This window comes from Euleptes europaea, chromosome 9, assembly GCF_029931775.1.
Source record: "Euleptes europaea isolate rEulEur1 chromosome 9, rEulEur1.hap1, whole genome shotgun sequence".
In the NCBI taxonomy this organism is placed as follows: Eukaryota; Metazoa; Chordata; class Lepidosauria; order Squamata; family Sphaerodactylidae; genus Euleptes; species Euleptes europaea.
Genome location: NC_079320.1, coordinates 89,374,826 through 89,401,973, shown reverse-complemented (window position 1 = coordinate 89,401,973; position 27,148 = coordinate 89,374,826). Strand labels below are relative to the sequence as shown.

The following is a 27,148-nucleotide window of genomic DNA, read 5'->3' as shown; positions in this document are numbered from 1 at the left end:
GGTTGTTACTCACAGAGTCTAACACTCTCTTGGGGGCATACCAGGAGACTTCTAAAGTTTGTTCTTGTAAGCACTGGATCATCCAGTCCTTGGGTCTGAGTGCACTCTGTGCAACTAATGTCCTGTCTTGAGGGCCAGAGAAGATGTTGCAATGCAGCTGTGTTCAATGTTAGCCCAACTGCTGTTTGTACTCTGGGTGTGTTTGTGTGCATAGAGTAATCCTTGTAATCACCTGTGGGTTGGGCCAATCTGCTGAATTAGAGAAGGGATGCCAAGGAACCGGGATGTTTGGCTGGATCATGTCCAGTGTGCTGTTTTTGGTCAGTTAACTTTGAGCTTCTGTTTCCTTTCAGAATGTGAAAGATGATGACCGTGATGGTGCAGGATTTTGTGTGTGGGTGACAGTGACTGTTGCTTGACTTTTTAATGCCAATGTGTGGACCTTCTCGGCTGTTGGTTTGGTGCAGATATAAGAATCCTTATTCTAAGCTATGTCGAAGAAGAACCGGACAAAAGGAGAGAAGCTTGACATGGAGGTTGATGCTGTCCAAGCTGCTAATGAGGAACTGCGGACTAAGTTGACCAACGTCCAGATAGAATATCAGCAGGAAAAAGGCAAGGTATGTCAATGCAATACCATGTGGAGGCATGTCCAGCTAAGCATGAGCTGCTCTATACGTCAGTCTAGAAGAAAATATGAGCCTGTATATTGTCAAAGGCTTTCACGGTCAGAGTTCATTGGTTCTTGTAGGTTATCCGGGCTGTGTAACCGTGGTCTTGGTATTTTCTTTCCTGACGTTTCGCCAGCAGCTGTGGCAGGCATCTTCAGAGGAGTAACACTGAAGGACAGTGTCTCTCAGTGTCAAGTGTGTAGGAATAACTCTTATATTACTCTTATATTACTCTTCCTACACACTTGACACTGAGAGACACTGTCCTTCAGTGTTACTCCTCTGAAGATGCCTGCCACAGCTGCTGGATAAACATCAGGCAAGAAAATACCAAGACCACGGTTACACAGCCCGGATAACCTACAAGAACCAATGAGCCTGTATGTTTTCTCCATGAGAACAGCTATGGGGAAGAGGATTGAATTTGTGAAAATGATGTTAACCTTCCATTCCTTATCCTGTAGCCTCAGACTGAAGCAGACCCTTCTCCTTGGCTGGTATTTACAGTTTTAAAAATGGGAGACGTATCCACAGATCGGCCATCACGTTGTTTGGAAGAACCCCCTGCTTTTTATCCCCATGGGTGGTGGTGCCTATGGATTTCTAGCAGGGGGTAGTGTGGCCCCGTTGGTAAAACAGGAGCAATTAGGCATCCGTCTAATTGGATGAGTCCATGTAACTAGGCTGTGACTCTTCAAAGGATCCCAGGAATTTCACTAGCGTTTTCCCCCCCTGCTTCTGTCCTTACTGGCTTCTTACTTTGTACACATTTTTTTCCCTTTCCAAATGTCTGAACTGTTGAGCTGCAGCCAGTAATATCCAGGGTTGCTTCTTGGTTTAGTCAGCAAAACTGTTGTGTGGTTAGAGTAACCGTCCTCTCTTGTGTGTTTCTGGCACACACAGTCAAAATTAGTGAGGGGGTTGGAAGGGAAGCTTAGTGCGAACGGGTGGGAAAATTACCAGCTTCTTATGCCTGATTTGCACAATACATAGACTGTCCACATGAAGATTTCCATCTGCTCTATGAGGTCTGCTCTAGTGGCCTAATGTGATTCAATCACAGATGTAGTGAATATGAATTGCTTTGATGATGAGATCAGTCATTGCTTGGTTTTACATGTTTGTCCGCTTAAAGATATATGTGAAATTATTGCTTTGGGAGAGTCCATGATCTCATGCCAGGCATCTTATTCAAGTTTATCTAATTTTAGGGCTTCCCCCTCCCCTACACATAGTGAGCATCATTCGGTGTTTTAATGTTTGATCCACTTTCATTGCAGACATTAAGACTATTTAAGAGTGCCCGTAACAGGATAAAGGGTGAACAATTATGCCTCGTTCACCTTTGCTGGTGCACCCGTCATTCCTGGCCTTTGCCAGTTATTTCATCAGTTTCGTATGAACAGCAGCAGAGAATACAACTGCAATCAATGAATATATTGCTGATTGGCAATCTACACACTTGGTTGATTGAACGTGTTCCGCAGCCTTAACAGATTCCAGTCATTCTGAAGAGAATCTACTCAGTGCCCAATGCAGTGCTGAGACAATAAAGTAGATTTTGTATTGGCTGAAAGTCTAATTGGAAGCTCCAAAACTCTAGAGGGTGCTCCTTCCCCCCACCCCCTGCTGCTTTCCCACCTTTTCCTGAATAAAAGGAGGAGGTAGAGCGCCCTTCCCTCAGTTCCTGTTGCGTACAGGCAGGTCTGAGTCTCTGCTTTCCACACAGCAACATATCAATGCTGAAGGAAGCAGAGCCTGACGCGTATTTTACTCTTGCCGGGAGGGGCCGGCAGCTCTTTAATAAGGACAGGAACAGTATACTCACAATACAGGAACAAGATCACAGACAGATACAAGCTCCTCGCCCTTAAGGTCTTGGCTGCAGGCACGGCTTTCTTCCAAGTTCAACACCACGGCAAACCGGACTCCTAAATGAAGCTTCTCAAGATAAGAGACAGGCGGCATGCAATAACATTTGCTCCCACGAGGCACTTAACGGTCAGTCTTGCTTATATTGCCTTCGTGACTCTCCAGGTGTTTCAGCTCAACTGTCGGCTTCAGACTCTGATTCCTCCTGCGCCAACTTACGTCTTTTGTCCAAAAGCCGGGCTGACTTTCTCCTTTGCTGCATTGCCATTCTACCTTTTACTCTTCTTCTCTCCACTGGTGGAGGAGACCCTGAAAGTGAAAGGCTTTCTCTTCCCTGTTCTCTTGTTTCAGCCGGCCGATCTTCTGGCTCAGAGGCCCCGTCTTGCTGTTCCGGTGTTATCTCTTCAGAGGGAGTGAGGGCTTGTTCTGCCGCCTCTTCTTCTGAAGAGTAATTCTCAGGCTTACTCACGACACCATCCCCCCCCCTCAGGCCCCCTCCCTGAAGGCTCTGATGGACCAGATTTCCGAGGGAAGGTCCTGTGAAATTGCAGGATAAAGTCGGGTTCGTGAAGGTTTTCCACGGGTTCCCATGACCTGTCCTCTGGCCCATATCCCTTCCATTCCACCAAATATTGAAGACGACCACGACGGCGACGAGAATCCAAGAGCCGGGCTATTTCATACTCCTCCTGGCCTTCCACAATTACTGGAGGGGGAGGTGTAGTAGGTGTACGAAGCGGATGCGAGGGTGCTTCGGGGGTAAGAAGGGAGCGATGGAAAACTGGGTGAATTTGCATGGTTCGGGGAAGGTCAAGACGGAATGCGACAGGGTTTATTTGCTCCAGAATTCGATATGGTCCAATGAACCGGTCATCCAACTTCTTTGATGGACGTTGGTGGAGGAGACCCTGAAAGTGAAAGGCTTTCTCTTCCCTGTTCTCTTGTTTCAGCCGGCTGATCTTCTGGCTCAGAGGCCCCGTCTTGCTGTTCCGGTGTTATCTCTTCAGAGGGAGTGAGGGCTTGTTCTGCCGCCTCTTCTTCTGAAGAGTAATTCTCAGGCTGACTCATGACAGTTCCTCACTGGTGCTGTAGGAGAGGGCCAGTGTTAGTTACTATATGTATCAGAGCTCACCAGGGGGCAGGAGGGAGGGGTGTATGACTGCATAGATGACCACTCGATGAACAACAGTTACAGGTAAGTGCAGCCCTGTTTTCATTGTCGTGGCTTCTGTGCAGTCGCACATGGGAGAGTAGCAATCTGATTTACCTGTCTTGGAAAGTGGGTGTGAACTCCTAGTTGAATAGTGCCTGGAGTATCGCCTTTCTAACTACCACATCTTTCCTGGCATCAATGTCCATGGAATACTGTTTGTCAAATGTGCAGGTGGAGGACCAGGTCGCCACCTTGCATACCTCCTTTACTGGAATGCCTTGCTGGATTGCTGCTGAGGTCGATTGTGTCCCCGGGGAGTGGGTGTGGAGGAGTAATGGGAAGTCAACTCGCGCCAACTGGTAGCACAGTCAGATGCAAAGGGACAATCAATCTAGAAATGGATTGTAGGAAAAGTCTGTGGCCAGATTTGGGGCTAGAATATGAGATAAAAAGGTTATCATCCTTTCTGAGGTCTTTGGTTCTGTCCGGGTACCATAGTAAGGCCTTGTGAACATCTAGAGTGTGGAGGACATGTTCAGTGTTATTTTGTGTGGTGGGAACACAGGAAGGGGATGGAAAACTCTGACACTACCTTGGGCCAGAACTCAAGAGATGGAGTTCAAAAACTTAAGAAAGAGGAAGGGATCGTAATGAAGTTCCTGGGGATCACTGACTCCCCTGACTGATGTTATGGCTACTAATAGTACAGTTTTCATGGATAATAACCTCAATGGGCAAGAGGCCGAAGGTTTGAAGGGTGTACCCATCAGTTTGGTTAACACCTGTGATAGAATCCATTTTGAAATAGAAGGTTGAAGTCATTCAAATTGATTTATCAAAACTTTTGGATTCCCTCTGGGCAAAGTTTGGATTCCCTCTGGGCAAAGATGGACTTGCCCCCAGTGTGTGCATCACAACATGCTGTGGCTGCCAGGTGTACTTTGACAGAGGATGAGGATATACCACCATGTACTAGGGGAAGGTAGTTGAAAATTTGACTAAGGGGACATGACACCAGGTCCATTCACTTCTGATTGGCCCAAGACAAGAAGGGCTTCCATTTTGAGGAGTAAGGGCACCACGTTGAAGGCTTTTTAGCATTTTAGCTGTACCTGTTTCACAGGTTCTGAAAAGCAGTTCTCCTCTTGAGGCTCGGGCATCTTGTAGCTGTGGGTTATTGTCCACGCCCTATCTGGGGAGGCAGGACTAAATTGATTTCCTGCTGCCCCCTATCGGGACACTAACCCGCTGTTCCTCAGTCTTTTGTCCTGCCTAGTGGGGAGAGCAGTGATTTTCACAGCTCTGTGAGTTAGGCTTAGGCTTTAGAGGCTTTTCGTGTGTTTTCCCTCAATCCTTTCCTCTATCTTCTTACCATTTACCTCCCCACCCGATCCAACCTACCCGGTGTCTTTTTCCCGACCTTCCTGGTGTCGTCCTCAGACTTGTCTTGGGAAAAGAGGGGGGGAGAAAATGGCGGACGCCATTTTGAATAGAGAAGACAACCTTCTCTCGGAGAAGGATTACTCAGTGGGGCTGGTCCAATTCGCCCCGGGCAATAGCGCGCAGTCCAAGGACGGCGGGAGCGGACCCGCGCTGGCAACGGAGGAGTGCGGAGAGCCGCAGGAGGCCCGGGAAGTCGCCACACAGCCCAGGCAGAAGAAGGCGCGAAAAACGGCGCCGACCCTTGCTGGCCTTAAACGCAGGAGACACGGCAACGGGAAGTTTTCCGGCGCAGCGAGAGCCAGTGGGAAGGCCCCGACTATCTACTCGCGGACCCAGCCCTCCTCAGCAGCGACCTCGCCCGCGACTCTGGATCCCGTGGCGATGCATGGTCTCCCATCGGGAGGTGGTAACGTACCCTCCCCCCATTCGGAGCAAGCAGAAGGGCAGTCTGCAGTACCTCTTCCCGCCTTTTCCTTAGGGCCTATAGGGGGCCACTTTATGCCTATGCAGCAGGCATCGGCCCATCAACCATTTTTTAACCCCTTTCCCACCTCAGAGGCGGCAACAGGGAGGTTTTTAACCACAGATCAGGCTAATGACATGGTTAATATAGCCTTACAGAGGCAGTGGCAAGCCTTTCAGGCTTTTCAAATGCGCCTGCCCCAGTTTTCTGGTGGGGTTACAGGATCCCCTTCCACTGTGGTTTCCCATTCCCGTTCCGTGGGGGAGGAGGGCAGTTCATCCACCTCGGGGGCCATCCAGAGGGGAGACATCCACTTCATGGCCCACTAAGGCCTCCAGAAAGTCACAGTCACAGCTGATTTCTCAATCTGGCTCTGACTCCCCTAGCCATCAGGATACCCTTTCCTCTGACCAGGAATCAGCGGGGGAAGAACGCGAGGAAGGGGAGTTCGACTCCGAGGACGAGACCCCCCCCGCCCTGACGACCAACAACCCAGGCTGTTCTCAGGGGAGGACTTCCAGGGGTTACTGGCAAAGGCTATGGTCGCCTTGGATCTTAATGAGGAACAACAGCCCTCAGAGGAACACAAATCTAAATTCAAAGAGGGAGTAAAGGAGTGCTTCCCCAGAAGGAGAACTCAGTCCAATCTGGTTCCTGTGAGAGTCCCAACCTAGCTGTGCTAACTTCGCAAAATCACTTGCTCAGACTTGGATGCAGAAACAAAGGATTTATTGAAGGCTTCAGATAGTACAAGACAGACACGGGTTTGAAGTTGCAAGTGAGCTAGCTTATCGGGGTTACAGAATATATTGACTACAGGGCACTGGGGTTCACACTTCTGTCGTGGGAAGTTACAAGATAGATTGGTGTAATACAAAACATCAAACGGGTCCCAGAGAGACTGTTAGGACTATCAGACCCTCAAGGCCATATTCGGCCCGAGGGAGTGCATGCAGGAAGCGCCGCAGGGGAGGGCAGGAGCGGCACCTGGGAAAGGCAGATGAGGCGCCGGGCATGGGGAGGTGCGAACTGCTTTTACGAGTTCAAAGGGACAGAGATAGAAGATGCGAAGAAGGGGAAGGGGAGTCAGAGACACATGGCCCTCACATTCTGCCCCCCTTAAGGCCCCCCCCGCAAGGTCGGGAGGCCAAGGCTTATCAGGGTATGCGCAGTGGAATTCGTGAACGAGGCGGGGGGCCGCCATGTGGGGGGCTGCTACCCATTCATCGTGTGCAGGCCCCAGATGTTTCCATCGGACAAAATAGAACAGTTTCCCTTTCTTCCATTTGGAGTCTAAAACCTTGGACACTTCCAAGTGTGTGTCCCCGCCCACTACCGTAGGAACCTCGGGTTTGGGGGGAAAGTGGAATTGGGGAGCGGGTACGTAAGGTTTGAGCAGACTGATATGGAAGACGGGGTGAACGCCCCTAAGGGTTTTAGGCAGCTCCAATTCCACTGTGACTTCATTGATTACCCGGGAAATGGGGAAAGGTCCCACGTATCGATCGTTTAGCTTTTTGCAGGGCCGGAGCGAGCGCAGATTTTTGGTGGAGAGATAAACTTGCTCCCCCCTGTTCCTTGTATTTGCGCTTGGCCCGTTCTAGGTTCTTTTGCAACCAGGGCCAAGTAGACCGAATCACTTGCACCCACTCCTGGGCTTCTGGGACTGTCTCGAGCTCAGGAGTGACGGGGGTGGAACCAAAAGGGCCGAACTCCGTCCCGTACACCACTTGGAAAGGGCTAAAACCAGTGGAGGAGTGAGGGGCATTGTTGTAGGCATACTCAGCAAAAGGTAGTAAGTCCACCCAATCATCCTGGTGGAAATTGACATAACACCGGAGGTAACACTCGACCACGGCATTAACTCGTTCAGTTTGACCATCGGTTTGGGGGTGGTAAGCCGAGGAGAGTCCCTGCTCTTCCACCCCCATCAGTTTTAGGAAGGCCCGCCAGAATTTGGCGACGAACTGGACCCCCCTGTCGGAGAGGACCTTTCTAGGAATCGAGTGAAGCCTTAGGACATGTGTGACAAACAGTTTGGCCAAACCCTGGGCCGAGGGGAGTCCGGCACAGGGAACGAAGTGGACCTGTTTGGAGAAAAGGTCCGTGATCACCCATAGGACCGTCTTACCCCGGCTGGGGGTAGATCGGTGATAAAGTCCATGGCGATCACTTCCCACGGTCGGGTGGGTGTTTCTAAGGGTTTCAGGAGCCCCGGAGGTTTACCCATCCTCTTTTTAGCTGTGGCGCAGATGGGGCAGCTGCGCACATACAGTTCCACATCAGTTCTCATGCTGGGCCACCAAAAGTGCCGTCTTACCAGGTGCAGAGTTTTTACAAAGCCAAAATGACCCGCAAGTTTGGCCCCGTGGACTAGTCCCCTCCTTTCGGAGAGGTGTTGGGACATAAAGCTTTCCACCCCGCACCCAGCAGGAGTCCCGTTGTTCCATGCCGGCGGGGAGGATTTGCTGCTCCGCTTCCTGCAGAGATGCGTCTCGGAGCCTTTGCTGAAAAGCCTCCGGGACCCCTTTGAGCATGGGATGACCCGGTAGGCGGGCTTGGGACTGAGTGGTGACGGCTAGACCTGAGACTTCCCCCCGCTGCTCGGGGGTGAATAGGGAGTCCACGGGACGGTCAAAGTCATTGCGGTATTGGGGGAGTCGGGACAGGGCATCAGCCAGAGCATTTTCCTTCCCGGGGACGTGTTTGAGGGTGAAACGGAACTTGGCGAAAAATTGAGCCCAACGAATCTGTTTAGCGTTGAGCTTTCTAGCCCCCTTGAGAGCCTCTAAATTCTTGTGGTCGGTACACACCTCAAACGGAAATTCTGCCCCCTCCAAAAAATGTCTCCAGATGGTGAGGGCATGTTTCACCGCCGCCGCCTCCTTCTCCCAAATTGCCCAGTTGATTTCCGACTGAGAAAACTTTTTGGAGAAGTAGGCGCATGGTCTTAAACCCCCACTTTCATCTCTCTGCAGGAGAGCCCCTCCCATGGCCACGTCCGAGGCGTCCACCTGGACCACGAATGGCTTAGTGCAGTCCGGGTGGGCTAGTACTGGCTCGGACGAAAAGAGCACTTTAAGCTCATCGAACGCCTGCTGGCAGGGCGGTGACCACTGCAAACGGGCCGAGGGTAGCGCGGCGTTCGCTCCCTTCCCCTTGGTGCGCAAAAGGGAAGTGAGGGGGAGAGCCACCTGTGCGAAATTGGGAATGAAGTTGCGGTAGAAGTTGGCAAACCCTAAAAACTGTTGCAGTTGCCGGCGGGTGGTGGGGGGTTCCCAATCCCGTACCACCTGAACCTTTTCGGGATCCATCTCCAACCCCTGGTGGGAAATTACATAGCCCAGGAAGGTGATGGAAGGCTGGTGGAATTCACATTTTGACACCTTAGCATACAATTTGTGGTCCCTCAGTCGCTGGAGGACTTCGCGCACCAGTCGGACATGCTCTTCCATGGTTTCAGAATAAATGAGAATATCATCCAGAAATACCACCACCCCCCGAAACAACAAATCATGTAAAACTTCATTAACTAATTGCATGAATACACTCGGAGCCCCTGAAAGTCCGAACGGCATCACTAGATATTCAAACATGCCAAAACAACTCGAAAAGGCCGTCTTGGATTCGTCCCCCTCCTTAATGCGGATGCGGTGATAGGCTTCCACCAAATCCAGTTTGGTGAAAATTCGGCCTTCCTTCAATTGCGCTAGAAGGTCTGGAATGAGAGGGAGGGGGTAAGCGTTAGACTGAGTGACAGCGTTCAGTCTACGAAAGTCAATACATAGTCTCAAGTCACCCGTTTTCTTTTTGACAAAAAAGGCGGGGGCGGAGTACGGAGCTTTGGAGGGACGTATGAAGCCCCTCGCTAGGTTAGTGTCCAAATAGTCCCGCAACACCGCCTTTACATTAGGGCTCATGGGGTAAACCTTCCCCTTGGATAACTTGCCATCTCCCACGATCTCAATTGCGCAATCAGTTTCTCGGTGTGGGGGCAGTTCATCACATTCCCTCACATCAAACACATCCGCGAACTGGGAATATTCCGAGGGTAGATGGGGTGTCGCGGGGACAGACCCGGGGGAACCCACCAACGCGGCGGCCGGGGTGCAAAGTACTCGGTCCTTGTCGTGCATTCCGCAGGGGTCCTCGGGGAAAGTGAGTGTCCGTTTGACCCAGTTAATGGAGGGGTTGTGTCCCTGTAACCAATTCATCCCCAAAACTACGGGGGCAACTATGGGGGCGATGGTAAAGTACAGTCGTTCCCAATGTTCTCCCACAGCCATGACCACCTCAGTGGTACGGTGAGTGACGGGCCCCTTTTTAAAGTCACTACCGTCCATTTGAGAGAAACGGAGGGGACCCGGGAGCCGTTTGCGTCGGACGCGTAGTCTCTTGGCGGCTTCCTCACTAATCAAGGTGCGGGCGCACCCAGAGTCAACTAGCGCGGGGAATTCTAACACCGGACCCCCTTTGGGTAAGGATAGGTGGACCCGGATGTACACATTATACTCTTGGGCGCTTACCATCGGTGGAGCTCCTTGCACAACGATTGGAGCGGTCTGCTGAGGAGCCCCTCTTACAGCAGACCGACGGCGTTTTTTGCCGGCATCTCCCACTCTTCCTCCTCACTGGATGAAGGAGACGTGGTAGTTGTAATCCGTGACTCGGCCGAGTCAAAAGCTGCATTTGTAATCCGGGGTCCCGATGGACCAGTAGAGGTGGAGGCTCCGTCTTGAGCGCTCGCATGTAGCGCGGAGGGCGCGCTCCGGGGTCCAGGAGCGCCGCTTCGGCGTCGAGGTTGGCCCTCCGCCAGGGCCTTCTCCGGTTCGGTCGGGGTTGGGCGAGGAGGAGCCGGACGGCCAGAGCGGGACGGGCATTGTGAGGCAAAATGACCCTTACCTCCACACACTAAGCATACCCCGGTTTCGAATCGCTTGCGGCGTTCGGCTGTTGAGGGGCCGCCGCCGCCCGGGGTTCGGGAATCTCTGGCACCGCCTGGTCTGTCCCCTCTCGGCTTAAAGTCGCGGCCGGTGCGCTGTTTGGACAGGGTCAGGAGTTGCTTCCGATTTTCGATATCGGCGGCGTGGCGCACCCAGCCCTCGACGTCAGGGGGATTACCTTGCATGAAGGCCCAATGTTGCAGGTCCGGGTTTAGTCCTTCTCTGAAGCACCGCACCCGGGTAGCCTCGCTCCAATCCAGAATTCTGCTCGATAGAGACTGGAATTCGCTCGCATACTGCGCCACCGACTTAGTCCCTTGGCGTAGTTGCATCAGAGTAGCCTTGGCCCGCTCCCCCAGGTTCGGGTCCTCGAACCGGTTTCGGAGAGCAATCATAAACTCATCCAGGTTCCGCAGTACAGGGGAGCGGAGCTCGTATTGTAACACCATCCACGCGGCCGCTTCGCCTTGTAGGAGGGAGGCCACATACTGGACCTGGGACTCTTCAGAGGTAAAGGTCCGGCCCTGTTCCCGCATAAAAATATCCACTTGGACCAAAAAGAAGGTCAACTGATCCCCCGACCCATCATACGTGATCTTCAGGTCACGGCGGGCCGGGGCGCTGGGAGGAACGGGGGGAACCGCCGGTGTCCCATCCGGGGGGTTGCCGGGGGGAGGCTGTACCTTCAGCGCGTCCATGGCGGCAGCCATCTCACCCATCACGGTCTGCATGGCATCCATGCGCTCCAGCATGGCTTGGCGTTCCTCCTGCCATTGCCTCCGTTCCTCATCCATCAGGACTTCCCTACGCGCGGGGTCGTCCTCGAGTCTCGTGCCAGACAAAGCCATGCGGCGGTGCTTTGCCTCGGTCTGGAAGAGCGACCAGCCCTTAGGAGAGTCCAGCCAGGAGTTAAAGGTGTTCTTGGGCTTCGTACCCAAGCCCGGTCCCGGGTGGGGGGCACCGGGTACCTTCCGCTTGGCACCCTCCTCCTTAGGGTCAGGTTTCTCCGGAGCCGCGGGTTTGTCCGGTGAACCCGGGGGTGAAGAGGTATCCTCCTCGCCTGGCATTACTGTCCCTTAAGGTACAGATGCAGAACGAAAAGGCAGAGACTTGCAACTTAATGTGAGAGTCCCAACCTAGCTGTGCTAACTTTGCAAAATCACTTGCTCAGACTTGGATGCAGAAACAAAGGATTTATTGAAGGCTTCAGATAGTACAAGACAGACACGGGTTTGAAGTTGCAAGTGAGCTAGCTTATCGGGGTTACAGAATATATTGACTACAGGGCACTGGGGTTCACACTTCTGTCGTGGGAAGTTACAAGATAGATTGGTGTAATACAAAACATCAAACGGGTCCCAGAGAGACTGTTAGGACTATCAGACCCTCAAGGCCATATTCGGCCCGAGGGAGTGCATGCAGGGGAGGGCAGGAGCGGCACCTGGGAAAGGCAGATGAGGCGCCGGGCATGGGGAGGTGCGAACTGCTTTTACGAGTTCAAAGGGACAGAGATAGAAGATGCGAAGAAGGGGAAGGGGAGTCAGAGACACATGGCCTTCACAGTTCCTTTCCCAGAGTTCTTCATTAGGGCCCTCACGGATGAGTGGGATAACCCCTCCTCCAACAAGCAGGTTCCGGCCTACGTGAAAAAACACTATAGCCTGGCTCCCCATGCCATGCAGATGTTAAAAGTTCACGTAGTGGATGCTCCTGTGGCTGATCTTCAGACCCCTGGGTTGATCCCTGAGGATGGCGTAGGTTCCATCCATGACCAGTTGGACAGGAAGACTGACCATCTGGCAAGGAAGGCTCACGAGGCTTCGGCCCTAGCCATCCAGGCTAGCGCCACTACCTCCATTTTTGCGAGGGCTTCTTATTTGTGGGTCAAAAAGCTTCTACAACTGGTTCCAGCCGACAACCGTAGGGTAGTCGGAGGCTTGGAAAGAGTGCTTAGCGCCATCACTCTTATGGCAGATGCATCCCTGGACACAATGTCCTTCACGGCCAGGGCCATAGCTTCTACCAAGGGCCCTATGGCTCAGGGCTTGGCCGGCCGATTTCAGATCCAAAACCATCCTCATGTCATACCCCATTAAAGGGGGTCGACTTTTCGGGGGAAAAATGGATGGGATTTTGATTGAAACTAGGGATAAGAAGCACGTGCTCCCTAGGCAACTTCGGAAAGAGAATAGATCCTCTTCCTACCCGTCCTTTCGTTCATCCAAGGCTTCTCCCAGATACCGGGCAGATTATAGAAAGGGCTCCTGGAACCAGAATAGCTCATGGAACCAGAGCAGGTCCTTTCGGAAAGGGGGGAAGTTCCAGAGACAAGGCCAGACTAGGTCTGACAAAGGGGACAAGTTTCCCAAAAACAACAATTCACAATGACGCCTCACTGCTGGGAGTGGGGGGGAGACTTCAGGCTTTCAGTCACATTTGGGCCAGATCCAATCCGGATTCGTGGGTATCCCAAATAATTTCTCAGGGATATCTCCTGGAGTTTTCTTCCCTGCCTCGGGATCGTTTCCTTTCTTCCCCCTTTCCTCTAAAGAAAGAAAAGAGGGCCAGAACCGCCAGAGCAATTCAACATCTGTTGCTCATAGGAGCCGTGGAGAAGGTCCCCAACCTGGAGAAAGGGCTGGGGGTCTACTCCATCTTCTTCATGGTTCCGAAGAAAAATGGGGACTGGAGGGCTATCCTCAATTTAAAGTACGTGAACAGGAAGATGAGGCGCAAACATTTCCGGATGGAAACCTTAAGATCCATCATAGAGTCCCTCCAGCCTCAGACCTTTATGACGGCGGTGGATTTGACGGAGGCCTACCTCCATGTCCTCATCCATCCATTCCACAGGAGGTTCCTTCGGTTCACCCACGGCAAAGATCATTATCAGTTCAGGGCCCTTCCCTTCGGGTTAGCCTCTGCCCCCCGGGTATTCATGAAAACCCTGGTGACTGTTATGGCCTCCCTCAGACAGGAGTCTATCCAGGTACATCCGTACCTGGACGACATCCTGATCTGTGCACAATCCAGGGAACAATCCCGGGTTCATACCAACAGAGTGGTGCAGGTCCTTCAAGACCATGGGTATTTAGTGAACTTCGAGAAAAGTTCCCTCAGCCCCTCACAATCTCTGGTACACCTGGGAGTCCGTATAGACTCTCGGAAAAACACTGTATCCCTGTCAAGAGAGAGGGTGGAAAAGATTGTCAGTCGGGCATCCTCGGCCGTCTGCTCCAAATCAGCCAGGCTAATGCCCCTAGCGAAGCTTTTAGGGCACATGATTTCATGCATAGCAGTGGTGCCCTGGGCCAGGTTCCACTCCAGACAATTACAGTGGCACCTTCGTCCATATCAAGGGGACATTGGGATGAAGCGGGACAGAATCATTCCCTTACTAGTCAAGGTCCGCAAAAGCTTGCGTTGGTGGGTGTCCAGAGAGAATCTAACCAAATCCACACAGTACCTACACGAGGATCCTCTCCAGCTGTTTACGGATGCCAGTTTGGAGGGGTGGGGAGCCACCCTCAACGGGAAAATTGCCCAGGGTCGCTGGTCTGCTCAGGAGTTGACCCAACACATCAACGTACTGGAGCTAAGAGCTGTGAGACTGGCTCTTCTATCCTTCTCAGCGGACATTTGCAATCATCACGTCCTGGTCAGGACGGACAATACAACTACCAAGGCCCACCTGAACAAACAGGGGGGCACACGGTCAACGACGTTGCATCTGGAAGCAGTCAGACTGTTCCAGTGGGCCCAGTTCAAGGTCCTGTCAATCCGGGCAGAACACATAAAGGGCACTCTCAACGTGGAAGCCGATTGGTTAAGTAGGCAACAAGTAAACGAAGGAGAGTGGTCCTTAGACCAGGACTCCTTTCATCTCATCACTCAAAGATTTGGTCTTCCAGAGGTCGATTTGTTCGCCTCGTCAGACAACTCCAAACTTCCAAGATTCTACTCGAGATACTTCCACCCAGATGCAGAGAGAATCGACGCTCTTCTCAATCCTTGGCCAAAGACTCTTTTGTACGCCTTCCCACCTCTGCCAGTCATTCCCAAGGTCCTTCGCAAGATTCAGACGGAAAAAGCCAATGTACTCCTCGTGGCCCCGTTTTGGCCTCGCCGTCCGTGGTTTGTCACTCTGCGAAGACTAGCAGTTCAAGAACCATGGAGAATTCCAATGCAGTGGGGAACTCTACGCCAGGGACCTTTAATCCATCCAGACCGCCACTGGTTCTGCTTGACCGTCTGGCACTTGAAAGGATGAACCTTGTCAAACTGGGTTACTCTACAGAGGTCGTGAACACCATACTTGAGGCTTGCAGACCTTCGACCCGGCGCATATATTCCGCATCATGGAAGGCGTTTGTCAGATGGGCACGTAGAAAGAAATTTGACCCTCTTCAACCAGGAGTCAACAACATCCTGGGGTTCTTACAGGAGGGAGTGAGATTAAACCTGGCAGTTTCTAGTCTACGTAGACAGGTTGTGGCCATAGCTACAGTTATACCAATGGTGGATGGAGTGGCATTATCCAAGCATCGGCATATCGTCTCCTTTCTAAAGGGAGTATCCCAGACTCGACCTCCTACGGTTCACCGGTTCCCTACCTGGAACCTTAACATCGTTCTCAAGGCCCTAACGAAGGAACCCTTCGAACCACTTCGGTCAGTACCTCTAAGGATCCTGAGGATGAAAGTCCTATTCCTCGTGGCCATCACATCGGCTCAACGAGTGTCGGAACTACGAGCCCTATCCATTCGTCAGGGACTTTGCATTTTTCATAGGGATAAGGTGGTATTAAGGCCAGACCCTACCTTCATCCCCAAGGTTAGCTCTCCTTTTCATCACGGCCAGGACATTTCTCTACCATCGTTCTGTTCTAAACCATCTTGTCCAAAGGAACGATCTTGGCATTCTCTCGACCTGCGCAGAGCCTTGCGCATCTTCATTGACAGAACAGCAGAACTGAGAAAGACGGACTACTTGTTTATTAACATCTCCAATCCTAACAGGGGTCTCAGAATGTCAGCTGCATCCATTAGTTATGCCTTAAAGTCCACAATAGCAGAGGCATATAAAGCCACGGGGGCTCCTCTTACACAGGGAATTACGGCTCATTCGCTTTGCAGCGCCTCTACAACGGCGGCGTTTGACAAGCAGTCTCCTGTTGACGAAATTTGCCATGCAGCTACATGGTCAAACGTGTCAACATTTGTCAAGCATTACAAGATCAACACATGGTCATCTGCACAAGCGGTCTTCGGCCGCAGGGTCTTACAGCACGTCGTGGAGGAGAACGCGTGACCCACCCTGATGGGAGCTCTTATAGGTCCCACAGCTACAAGATGCCCGAGCCTCAGAGGAGAACGGAGCCTTGACTACTTACCGTGAGGGCTCCTTCTCTTCTGAGGCGGAGGGCATCTTGCCCACCCGGGCGAAAAGTCAAGACAACGTGCTATCGACCATACCTTCAGAGGACAGTCAGTTTCAGACCGTTCTGGTTCCAATTCCTGTCTATTTCTCATGTTATAGGAATGTTCCTTCCTGTGTTCGTTGGTTAAGGTTACATTTTGTTCTGTTATACCTCGTTTGTTCCTGTCTAGAGCTAGGCAAGCCTGTGACTGAGGAACAGCGGGTTAGTGTCCCGATAGGGGGCAGCAGGAAATCAATTTAGTTCTGCCTCCCCAGATAGGGCGTGGACAATAACCCACAGCTACAAGATGCCCTCCGCCTCAGAAGAGAAGGAGCCCTCATGGTAAGTAGTCAAGACTCCGTTCCTGGGGAACAGAAGAGCCACTCTGTGAAATTCATGCTGTGAATGTTTGGTTGCAGGAAGGAGTCCTGCCACAGGAGGTCATGGAGATGTGGGTAGACATGGTAACTGCCTCAAGACATTCTGAGTAGTGTGGAGAACCATGCTTGTCTCAGCCAGAACGGGTATCACTTTGGCCGTTGTGTTTTCCATCTTTGTTTTGCATACCATCCATGGTATCAGGGGGAGCAGAGGACAGTTGTAGAACATGTCCCCTCTCCATGGGATGTGGAAAATCCTCCACTGCGTGGAGATGCCAAGGTGCTTGAGAGCAGAACAGGGCACACTTCTTGTTGGCATCTGTTGTAAATAGGTCTTATTGGGCATTCCCCATTGCTGGGAAATCGGGAGGAGGAAGTGTTCCTTCAGTTGCAGCTCGTGATGTGCTAGAGGAGTGCAGCTGAGGAAGTCTGCTATGTGGTTGCTGCTTCCTGCTACGTGCGCCGCTTGGATCATGGACCCATGAAGTATGTTATTTTGGATGCTAAATGGCACAGGATTGATGAAGCTGTGCCTCCCTGTTTGTTTATATAGAATATCATTGTTAGGTTGTCTGTTGCTACTTGAATGCCCTTTCCCATTAGGTAGGGCCAAAGGGCAGGCAGCGCTAGTTGTGTTGCTTTGATTTCTAAGGTATTTCTATGAAGTGACTGAATGCAGGCGGTCCAGACGCTGCTGACTGAGAAGGAGCCTACATGAGCACCCCAACCTGACTGTGAAGCATCTGTAGTACGGGTGACTTCAGGGAACGTATGACATATCGTGGGGCATTCCATTTTTTGGACTTGGGGTGATGGAAAATGTCAAAGGCCATTTATGCATGGCTGTTTCCTCACGGTTACCCCGCCTACTACTTCGGGGCTTTGCTTTGATTATGCACACATTTTCCGACCGTCAGAGGTCACCTTGCTCTCCCCGCATGTTTCCCCCGCATTTTGTGGATGCTTGCTAAACACAAATTCAGAAAACACTGGCAAGATGTGCTAAAAAGCACGGGGAGAGTGAGGCGACCTCTGACAGTCAGAAAATGCAAGCATAATCAAAGCAAAGCCCCAAAGTAGTCTGTGGGGTGACTGCAAGGAAACAGCCATGCAGAAACGGCCAAGGACACTTAGGAACCACAGCTGCAAGGTGAGTGTATAGGACTGTGGCTATGGTAGAAGCCATTAATCCCAGTAGTTGCTGGAAGAATATGACTGGTTGGATCTGTAAGTGACTGCAACAGAATACTGCTAAGCATACAGCTAGGATTCTATCCAGGAGTGGAAAGGCCTTTGCCATGGAAGAGTCCAGTATTGCTTGTAATAGAAAATGAGACTATAGACGTGTCAAAAGAGGCACAAGAAATTCAGGCCATCTCATTTTAGTGTGTGTGTGTAAAGTGCCTTCAAGTAGCAGACGACCAGGTTTTCATGGCAAGAGACTAACAGAGGTGGTTTGCCAGTGCCTTCCTCTGCACAGCAACCCTGGAATTCCTTGGTGGTCTCCCATCCAAATACTAACCAGGGCTGACCCTGCTTAGCTTCTGAGATCTGATGAGATCAGGCTAGCCTGGGCCATCCAGGTCAGGGCTGGATTGACTAGTGATCGTTTTAGATCTCTAGTCAATTTACAACTTTAGTTTCAAACCTTTTTTTCCTGGTAATTCCACAGTAGTGTTTATAACGGGCAACTCAGGTTTGCTTTCAGTTAGGCATGGGCAATTCCCTGTCACTAATTCTGGAGTCCAGCCCAGCTGCAGAATCCCTCAATAGGTTCACATGTTGTGAGCTCCGCTCTGAGATCCTTGGAGGAAGAGTGAGATAAAAAATAAATAAATTGAAAAATGTAATAGATGTGTTTCCCTTCCAAATCAGACATTTCTATGGTAACTGGTTGACTTTTCCAATAAAACATTCTAGGTGAGCAAACTGAGAGAGAAGCTCCAGGAAGTAAAACAAGAACGAGAACAAGAACAGCACAAACACACAGCCTACCTGTCCGAGCTGAAGGCTAAGCTTCACGAAGAGAAGATGAAGGAACTCCAGGCCCTCCGAGAGATACTTATTCGGCAGCACGAGCAAGAGGTTGCTCGTATGGCGAAAATAAAAGACAGCGAGATCCAGCGTCTGCAGTCCACGGTCAACGTCCTGCGAGACGGAGCAGCCGACAAAGTGAAAATGGCATTGCTGAACGAAGTCCGGGAAGAAGCCCGGAAATCCTTTGATGGCGAGCGGATGAAGTTGCAACAGGAGATCCTGGAACTGAAATCCTGCAAGAAGCAGCTGGAAGAAGCTCTGAACAATGTCATGCAGGCAGATAAGATGAAGGCAGCTGACCTGCGCACGGCCTACCAGTCCCATCAGGACGAGATAAACAGAATAAAGCGCGAGTGTGAGAGAGAGATCCGTCGGCTGGTAGGTGCTGAGGAAAGGCCCGACGGACCTGGGAATGTTCAGTCTGGGGAAGAGGAGGTTGAGGGGGGCATGATTGCTCTCTTCAAGTATTTGAAGGGCTGTCCCTTAGAGGAGGGCAGGGAGCTCTTCCTGTTGGCAGCAGAGGATATGACTCGCAATAATGGGTAAAAGTTACGGGCAGAAAGGTACCGGCTGGATATTAGGAAAAAAATTTTTACAGGAAGACAGTTGCTGGACAGTGGAATCAGCTGCCTCGGTAGGTGGGTGAGCTCCCCCTCACTGGCAGTCTTTAAGCAGAGGCTGGACAAGCACTTGTCAGGGATGCTCTAGGCCAGTGATGGCGAACCTTTTAGACACCGAGTGCCCAAACTGCAACCCAAAACCCACTTATTTATCGCCGAGTGCCAATGCGGCAATTTAACCTGAATACTGAGGTTTTAGTTTAGAAAAAACAACGCATACATTAACATCTTTTGCCTTAAAAGAAAAACACAATAACAGAGCTTCCAATGATACAAACAACTTTTTATTGAAAGGTAAAAGTTTGCATTTGGCATGCTGAAGCAGACCCTTCCCTCTCCCACCTGCAAACTCCACCGGCAAACGACACCCCCCCAAAAAAACCAGACTATGCAAACGGAGGCTGATCCTCCCACCCCCTCTGGCTGAAGCAGACCCTTCCCTCTCCCACCTGCAAACTCCACCGGCAAACGACACCCCCCAAAAAAACCCAGACTATGCAAACGGAGGCTGATCCTCCCACCCCCTCTGGCTGAAGCAGACCCTTCCCTCTCCCACCTGCAAACTCCACCGGCAAACGACATCCCCCAAAAAACCCAGACTATGCAAACGGAGGCTGATCCCCCCCACCCCCTCTGGCTGAAGCAGACCCTTCCCTCTCCCACCTGCAAACTCCACCGGCAAACGACACCCCCCCCCAAAAAAAAACAGACTATGCAAACGGAGGCTGATTCCCCCCACCCCCTCTGGCTGAAGCAGACCCTTCCCTCTCCCACTTGCAAACTCCACCAGCAAACGACACCCCCCCAAAACCCAGACTATGCAAACGGAGGCTGATTCCCCCCCCCAGCCATTTGAGCTTTACCACTCAAACCACTGCGGCAGCTCGCTCTCTCTCTTGGCAGGCAGACGCCCTGGTGGGAGGGCTCGGGGAGGCGCAAGCACACTCCGCGGGGCAGGTGACTCACGAGTAGGGAGGCGACTCACGAGTAGGTAGCCGGGGAGCACCAAGTGCAGCCAAGCTGCTGCTGCCGGGCGTGGGAGGGCCTCCGGAGGCAGCAGGCAGGCAGGCAGCTCCTGCCTCGGACCAAAAAACCTCCTGGGAACCACGAGGCACCCGGGAGGCTACAGTGGAGGTGGGCGGGGCAGAGCCGGAAAGGCCAGCGACTTGCAGGAAGAGCTAAGTCACGGCCTCAGCTCAGCGAGGGAGGGGCGAGGAGCAGCTGAGCCGCGGCAAGCCGGGCGTGCCGGCGGAAAGAGCGACACGTGCCGGAAATGGCACGCGTGCCATAGGTTCGCCAACACGGCTCTAGGCTGATCCTGCATTAAGCAGGGGATTGGACTAGATGGCCTGTACGGCCCCTTCCTGTATGGCCCCTTCCTCTATGATTCTGTGCCCCTTGAGTAGGATATGCTCTAAGTGTTCTGATACTACAAGGATTTTACAGTGACATGCAAGTGAATGCTTAGCATAATTAATCTGTAACATGATTCCACCCCCCATGCTTTATAGCTCACATCAGTGTTAGTGATTTAGTTAGCAGTGATGTGTCTGTTGTAAACATCACTTCTTACTTATTGTCATTAATGAAGTCATCAGATGGGAGCTGCTGTAGCATCCTTGTCTATTTCGCTTTGTGTGGCAAAATGATTTCGTATTACCTTGATTTTAAGGATTTTGATGATTCTGCATACAACACTTCCATTTTCACCCTGCTTAAATGCTCATATCCTTTTTGATATTCATGTAGCAGTGAAGGTTCTGTGTTTGGAGAATCCTCTGATGTTTTCTGAAGATATGAAAAATTCTGTTTTAGTCACTAACTGTGTGATCCGAGAATGGAACTTCTTGTTCCAAGAAAGGCTGCCCTTAAGTATTGTCTTATTGGGGTGCCTCAGAAATGCACACTGCTGAAGCTGCTTTCGGTACTTTTGGGTATTTCCTTGAAGAGGAGGGCTTTTTATTTTACCATTGGTTAAGATGTTTTGAAGAGGTTTTTTTTTTAATCTCTCCGTACTGCCATTAAAACAAAGTATCTTCAGCTGTTGTAGCAGCCACTCGTAGTGGCTCCACCATGTCAGTTCCCAACTTTTATGGAGGGGAATCAGCATCTCTCAAATGGATTCAGGTTTTGATACTGCAAAGCGACTCAGAAGCAGTAACTAAACAAGGAACAGAGGTTGTATTCTGTTGAACAATATACAATTCTGTATATTGTTGTATTCTGTTGAAGAAGCTATGCGGGATTTTTAAATCGAGCACAGCTTCTGCTTCAGCGTGACTTGGCTACCGTGAAAGAGTTGCTAAGGAAAGAGAACATTCTGTGTCTCGCGCAAGTGCTTGGAGTAGTTGTTAACAATGTTGTTGTTTTTTCCTTCCCTTCCTGAACTGTTTTTCAAGATGGATGAGTTAAAAGGCAAAGATAGAGTGATTTTGGCATTGGAGAAAGACCTTGGTGTCCAGGCAGGCCATACACAAAAGCTGCTGCTCCAGAAAGAAGCCCTGGATGAACAGCTTGTTCAGGCGAAAGAGGCAGAACGATACCATGGGAGTCCCAAGAGAGAACTTCCACCTGGAGTGGGAGAAGGTGCCGAACTGGCAGGAAGCGTGTTGGTAAGAGAACCTTCACCCATCTTGTCACAATTCCAGCTGCAAAATTGTACCTGAGTTAAGAATCCAAGGTCTTTTACGCACAGCTGTTTCCCTCACCGTCACCCCTCATAAGAACATAAGAAAGGCCCTACTGGATCAGACCAAGGCCCATCAAGTCCAGCAGTCTGTTCACACAGTGCACCTGATAACTGACTTCGGGTCTTTGTTTGGATTATGCATTCCATTTCCCACCGTCAGAGGTCACCTCGCTCTCCCCCTGCAGTTCCCCATGTTTTGCCTGCGTTTAGAGGGACCTGTTTGATCTCGAATTTCAAAACGCAGGGAAATGCAGGGGGGGAGAGCCAGGCAACCTCTGACGGTAGGAAACGGCCATGCATAATCCAAACAAAGAGCCCTGCTGGACCAGACCAATAGTCCATCTAGTCCAGCTTCCTGTCAGAGAGATGAGACAGGCCAGAAGCTAGAAAAGCACAAATTAGAAGTAAATTGTGTAAAAATGCAGCAGTAAGATGTGCTTTTCATCCTTCAGAGGACTTTATTTTCTAGTTAAAAAAATTCTCAAGGTTTTCCAACATAAAACTGCAAATACAAATTGTTTTAAACTTCATTGGCAAAAATTTTTCTCAGTCAATCGGTACTGGAAATAAAAGCGTTCATAAAAACAATGCTGAAGTTATTTTGGAATGTCAGTTGAATCTTTCAAGCATCAAACTTGCCTCAGATTTTGGAACAAGTCTATTAATAAGTTTCAAGTCTGTACTCTGTGCATATGAGAGGGTGTGTGTGTATGTCTGTTCTGAATCCAGCCAATGAGGAGTAAAGAGAAAATACTTGATGTTAAAAGAGTCTGGAGACTTTAGTTACAGAGGTTCAGTGAAGCAAAAGTCATGGGGGGTGGGTGGGAATATTGACTGGAGTGTTGGATTTGAACTGGGGAGACCTGGGTTCAAGCCCCTGCCCAGCCATGAGTCAGACTGTGTAATTCTGTCTCAGAAAAAACAGATGTGTTGCTGGCAGTTCCATGAGTGTGTTTTAATTTCATTATCAGGCACACAGGGGACTGACTCTGAGCATTCCCTGGGTGGGGTGGGGAGTTAAGTCTGCCATTTTCCTGACCTGATACAGCCTTGAGAACCATTACCTGTATATGTTCCTGTATGTTTGCTACAACAGGGCAAATACAAGCCTTGTGAGGCTGTTTCAGGGTGGGTAGAGCCTTAAACCTGTGTCCTTTCACATCTCAGTCCCCTCAGAATCAGGCCCCCATGCACCTGATCACTGGATTTTTAAAAATGACAGTCACAGAACTTCCAGCATCACGTCTGGTTTGGCCTTCATCCTGTCTCACTGGAGATTGCTATGAAGACAAAACAAGGCAGCCTCTGAGTTCTGTGGAAGAAGGGTGTGATAGTAACACGTCAGTCACTTGGGGCCAAACTTGACATGTTGGCAGGAGATGTGTGAGCAGATCACCAGCATTTTAGAAGGTAAAAACAGCCCACACAGGGGAACCCTGTTTGGACTGGAGCTTCGTCCTGCAGGCAAAGGCAAATACATCTTTTAGCTTTTTTCCCATGCTGTTTTTAGCTATCTCGGTTGCACTGCAGGGGGAAAAGGTCACTGTATCTGAGGAGGAGATGCTGGCATCGGGGGGGGGGGGGGCGCGGCGGCACTGAGACTGTGGAAACAGTGCAGGGGGAAAGGGTGAATGCCACCTCTCCCTGGGCTATGGCCTCAATCCAATCAATTGCTTGTCACTATACTTAAGAATTCAAAACTTCTGTTCATGGATTTCCTGTAGTCATGTCCATTTTGGCTCCAACTCACAACTGGATTCAGCTGGAGCACGCCAGTGGGACTGGACTCTGTCTGGGTTCAAGTATATTTTAACTGTTGGGGAGAGGTTCATTTTACCTGAAACGACTGAAACCTGCCCCTCTGACAACTCCCTCCTGAGCAGAGATCCCCCCTTCTGATCCCAGGTGCGCGTAAGTCAGTGGGTGTAGAAGGGCTCCATGCTGCTTAGGAGGGCGCTGCATGTGGGAGAGCACAGCGGCCGCAGGAAAGCTGGGAATGCTGTGCTGGTCTTGTGGTTGTTGAGTGTGGTAGGGGCTGGAGGTCTCTTTCAAGGATCTGGCCCACTTGCCCACAGCAAATGTTAGGAAATGCCAGCCAACCTTCAAAATCCAGCTCTGTAAAAAATTTCTGCATTGTCAAGTACACGTTTGAAACTTTAGAAATCTTCTTGCAACGCTTCAGCTGATCAGTATTTTGACTTCCTGGAAAATGTCGATGGTAACACATTAGATTCAAAACATTCACATCAAGATTTAAAAAGTAATGCTTTCCCTCAGATATAGTCCTACAAAGAGGCATGGTGTATTCCTTTCCAGGATCTTTTGAAATGTCAACATGTTGCCTATTCAAGCGAAATTCTTCTTCCAAACTCTCTTTAGAAGCTGATTTTTCTCACTCCAAGCAATAGTTCATCTGTACAGTATAACTTTGTAGTAAGCTTCCTGCATTGTTCTCTGAGAAAAGGTGTACGATGGTTTGTGTTCTGTATATCCTAATGGTGGTTAATTGCGGAAGCTCTGATTTATGCGTTCACGTGAGCCTACTGTGAAGTATTTGCAAGGGTCCACATCAGCAACCTCTTTCACGTGTCCAGGGTCTGTCTTGTTTACAGTGACCCAAGTTCATTTTTCTATGACCTTTCATGTTGCCGATGGTGTTGTTGCTTTAATGCATCTTTTTCTTGTGAAGGAGCCACATATGGATGAGCGAGACATGAGGAGGTTCCAGCTAAAAATCGCTGAACTGAATGCTGTAATACGGAAACTGGAAGACAGGAATACACTTTTAGCGGATGAAAGAAATGAACTGGTAATGTCGCAGGCCCCAGCCAATGGTGCTTAATATTTGTGCTGAATGCCCTGCGCTTTTGCATCCGTGTGACAGTATGGTTTTGAAGGCAGTGATTTTTGTCTTGCCTTCTTCCTGTTACTCTGTGTGATGATAACTCATTTCCTTGGATTTTGAGCTTTTCTTTAAATGTTAGGAAAGCCAGAACTTTTAACATGTTCTCGGTTGCTCTTTACTTACTATGGCAATGGTGGCAGCCTGATTTCTCTCTTCCCTCTCTGTTGAAGCACAGAGAGGTGTTTACATCGAACAGGATATGAAGACAGTTGGGATACAAATCCTGCTAATCACCAGGCTCAATTCAAGGGACTGGCTATCACATACAAAGCCCTTTGCAGCTTTGGTCCCTCTGATCTGTGGGACCACCTCTCCCTCTGCTTCACCACAACTCATTTGCTCATTTGAGCAGGGCCTTCTGCAGGTGCCACCCTGCAAATGGTTAAAATCAACAACTGCCCGTACACGTGCCTCCTCTGTTGTGGCCCCCACCTTATGGACTGGTCTGCCGAAGGAGGTCAGGAAGGTTCCCACCCTCCTGGCTTTCGGCAAGCTATGCAAAACTGAATCGTTCAAGAGGGCTGTTTTACACAGGGAATAAAGTCACACTGTAACAATGATTGTTTATGCATGGGTACTTTCACTCACAATCGCTCCCAGTCTGCCTCGGTTGTTCCTTGGAGTTATGCATGAGTTTTCCATCCGTTAGAGATGACTTCGTGGCCAGCCCTCACAAATTCTGGGACTTCCTATTCCTCTATTAACCTGATTCTTTGATCTCTCCTGAGATCATCCCAGGTGAAATAGTCATTCATAAGGCAAAGCACGGGACACAAAAGCTGTGATATTTCTCTCACAGTAAGCACTACAGCCAATTACAAAGCAGTGTTTCAAGGGCAGGGACTTGTGCTTCTTGATTTGAGCTTGGAGACTGCTGGTGCATAGATTCGCAACAGGAAAGTGTGGGTCCAGCGAACAACGAACCTCAGGTAAAACTCCCATGCATAAATGACCAATGTGGTTCAGAAAGAAACTTGAGATAAAGGGTTAGGGCCTGTTGGCTATACCACTGTGTATAGTTCATACTAACTGTTGCTGTCTTCCTGCTATTTAATTTTTGCATTCATTTAACATGTCATGTTAATATTTGTGCTGTGCTTCACCTCTGGCTGGTTTTCAGATTTCTGCAAGTCAGATCCTATTGCACTGTCTGTTGGATGTTCAACCCTGCTGGTTGTGATGATGTTCTAGGTCATCCACCTTGAGTCCCAGAGAAAAAGGCAGATTGTTAATAACATAAATAAAACAATTATTGTTCAAATAAAGAGTTTAAGAAAAATTAACTGACTAAATGCTGCAAGCCTAAATTTTGCTTCAAGCCCATTACATTCCCATTATCCTTGATTGGATTTCCCCACAATTTGGTAATTATTGTAATACTGCAATGGAAGGCTATGCAAATGGTTAAAAAGACATACTCATATCTTCGTTCCTAGGAGAGCAAAGTCAAATTACTTAATGGAGATGTAGGTGAAATAATCAGGATAATGAACTGGTTTCTAAGACCTGTAAGAGGAAGGTATTCTTAGAAGCAGGCCCTCCCTGCCCTTCTTCCCTAAGCAGTCCCAGATATCCCTTCTGTTGGGACCTTCTAAAAATATGGCTGGGGCGGTACTAAGGAGTTGGAGCTGGGCGAAACTTGCTGGAGTGGAGCACCCTCAGCTTCCAGAGAGCCCGCGTGGTGTAGTGGTTAAGAGCGGCAGACTCTAATCTGGAGAACCAGGTTCGATTCCCCACTCCTCCACATGAAGCCAGCTGGGTGACCTTGGGCCAATCACAGTTCTCTCTGAACTCTCTCAGCCCCACCTACCTCACAAGGTGTCTGTTGTGGGGAGGAAAAGGGTAGATGATTATAAGCCACTTTGATTCTCCAGAGTGGTATCAGAGTGGTATCAGAGACCAGCACTTGGGATGCCACAATCTTTATGGCAGGTAAAGAAACAAGCCCAAGGCCAGTGGTGCAAAATAAAGTAAAAATATATTTTATTACTCCCCCAAAATTCCCCATGTGTTTCACCAAGAGTCTTCTTCGGGGGAATCTGTTAGTCTTGTAGTAATTCTTCAAAAAGCGTATATATGATCAGTATGTGAAAAGGGACCCAATGAACAGGCTCAGACTGTTCTCAAATAGCTGAAGCAATCAACAAAGAATTGGCTTTCTGTTTTCAACTGGCAGGCAGACCGTAAACTGGCCCAGCAGGCGTTCAGATGTCCCTGGTTGTCATTGGGCAGCCGTGCCGCACAGCCCTATCCAGCGGTTTTCTCCTGTCTTGGATCCTCAGGAGGAAGAGAGGCTGTAGTGACCACCGCATTTATGGAGTGCTGCTGTTCAATGAAAGCCCAGCTGAAAGCTTCATATTCATTTTATGCTGTTATTTTATGGTCTGTAGTTGAAACGGTCTCGGGAGACAGAAGTGCAGCTTAAACCGCTTGTAGAGAAGAACAAAAGGCTGAACAAGAAGAATGAAGACATGCTGCAGAGTATACAGAGAATGGAAGACAAAATTAAGAACCTCTCCAGGGAAAACATAGAAATGGTAAGCAGCCGTCCTC

General features: G+C 50.0%; 1 protein-coding gene across 6 annotated transcripts in view; it reads left to right on the top strand.

Moving 5' to 3' along the window:
* The first annotated feature begins 490 nt into the window (after positions 1 to 490).
* JAKMIP1 (janus kinase and microtubule interacting protein 1) overlaps positions 491 to 27,148 on the top strand; it is a 93,443-nt gene continuing 66,785 nt past the window's right edge. For all 6 annotated transcript variants that reach the window (XM_056855993.1, XM_056855992.1, XM_056855990.1 and 3 more), the window contains exons 1-5: positions 491 to 620; positions 18,265 to 18,759; positions 21,401 to 21,613; positions 24,380 to 24,499; positions 26,986 to 27,132. In XM_056855993.1, the coding sequence (XP_056711971.1) occupies positions 492 to 620; positions 18,265 to 18,759; positions 21,401 to 21,613; positions 24,380 to 24,499; positions 26,986 to 27,132 (1,104 nt within the window). In that variant the 5' untranslated portion in view covers position 491. The remainder of the gene's footprint in view (positions 621 to 18,264; positions 18,760 to 21,400; positions 21,614 to 24,379; positions 24,500 to 26,985; positions 27,133 to 27,148) is intronic.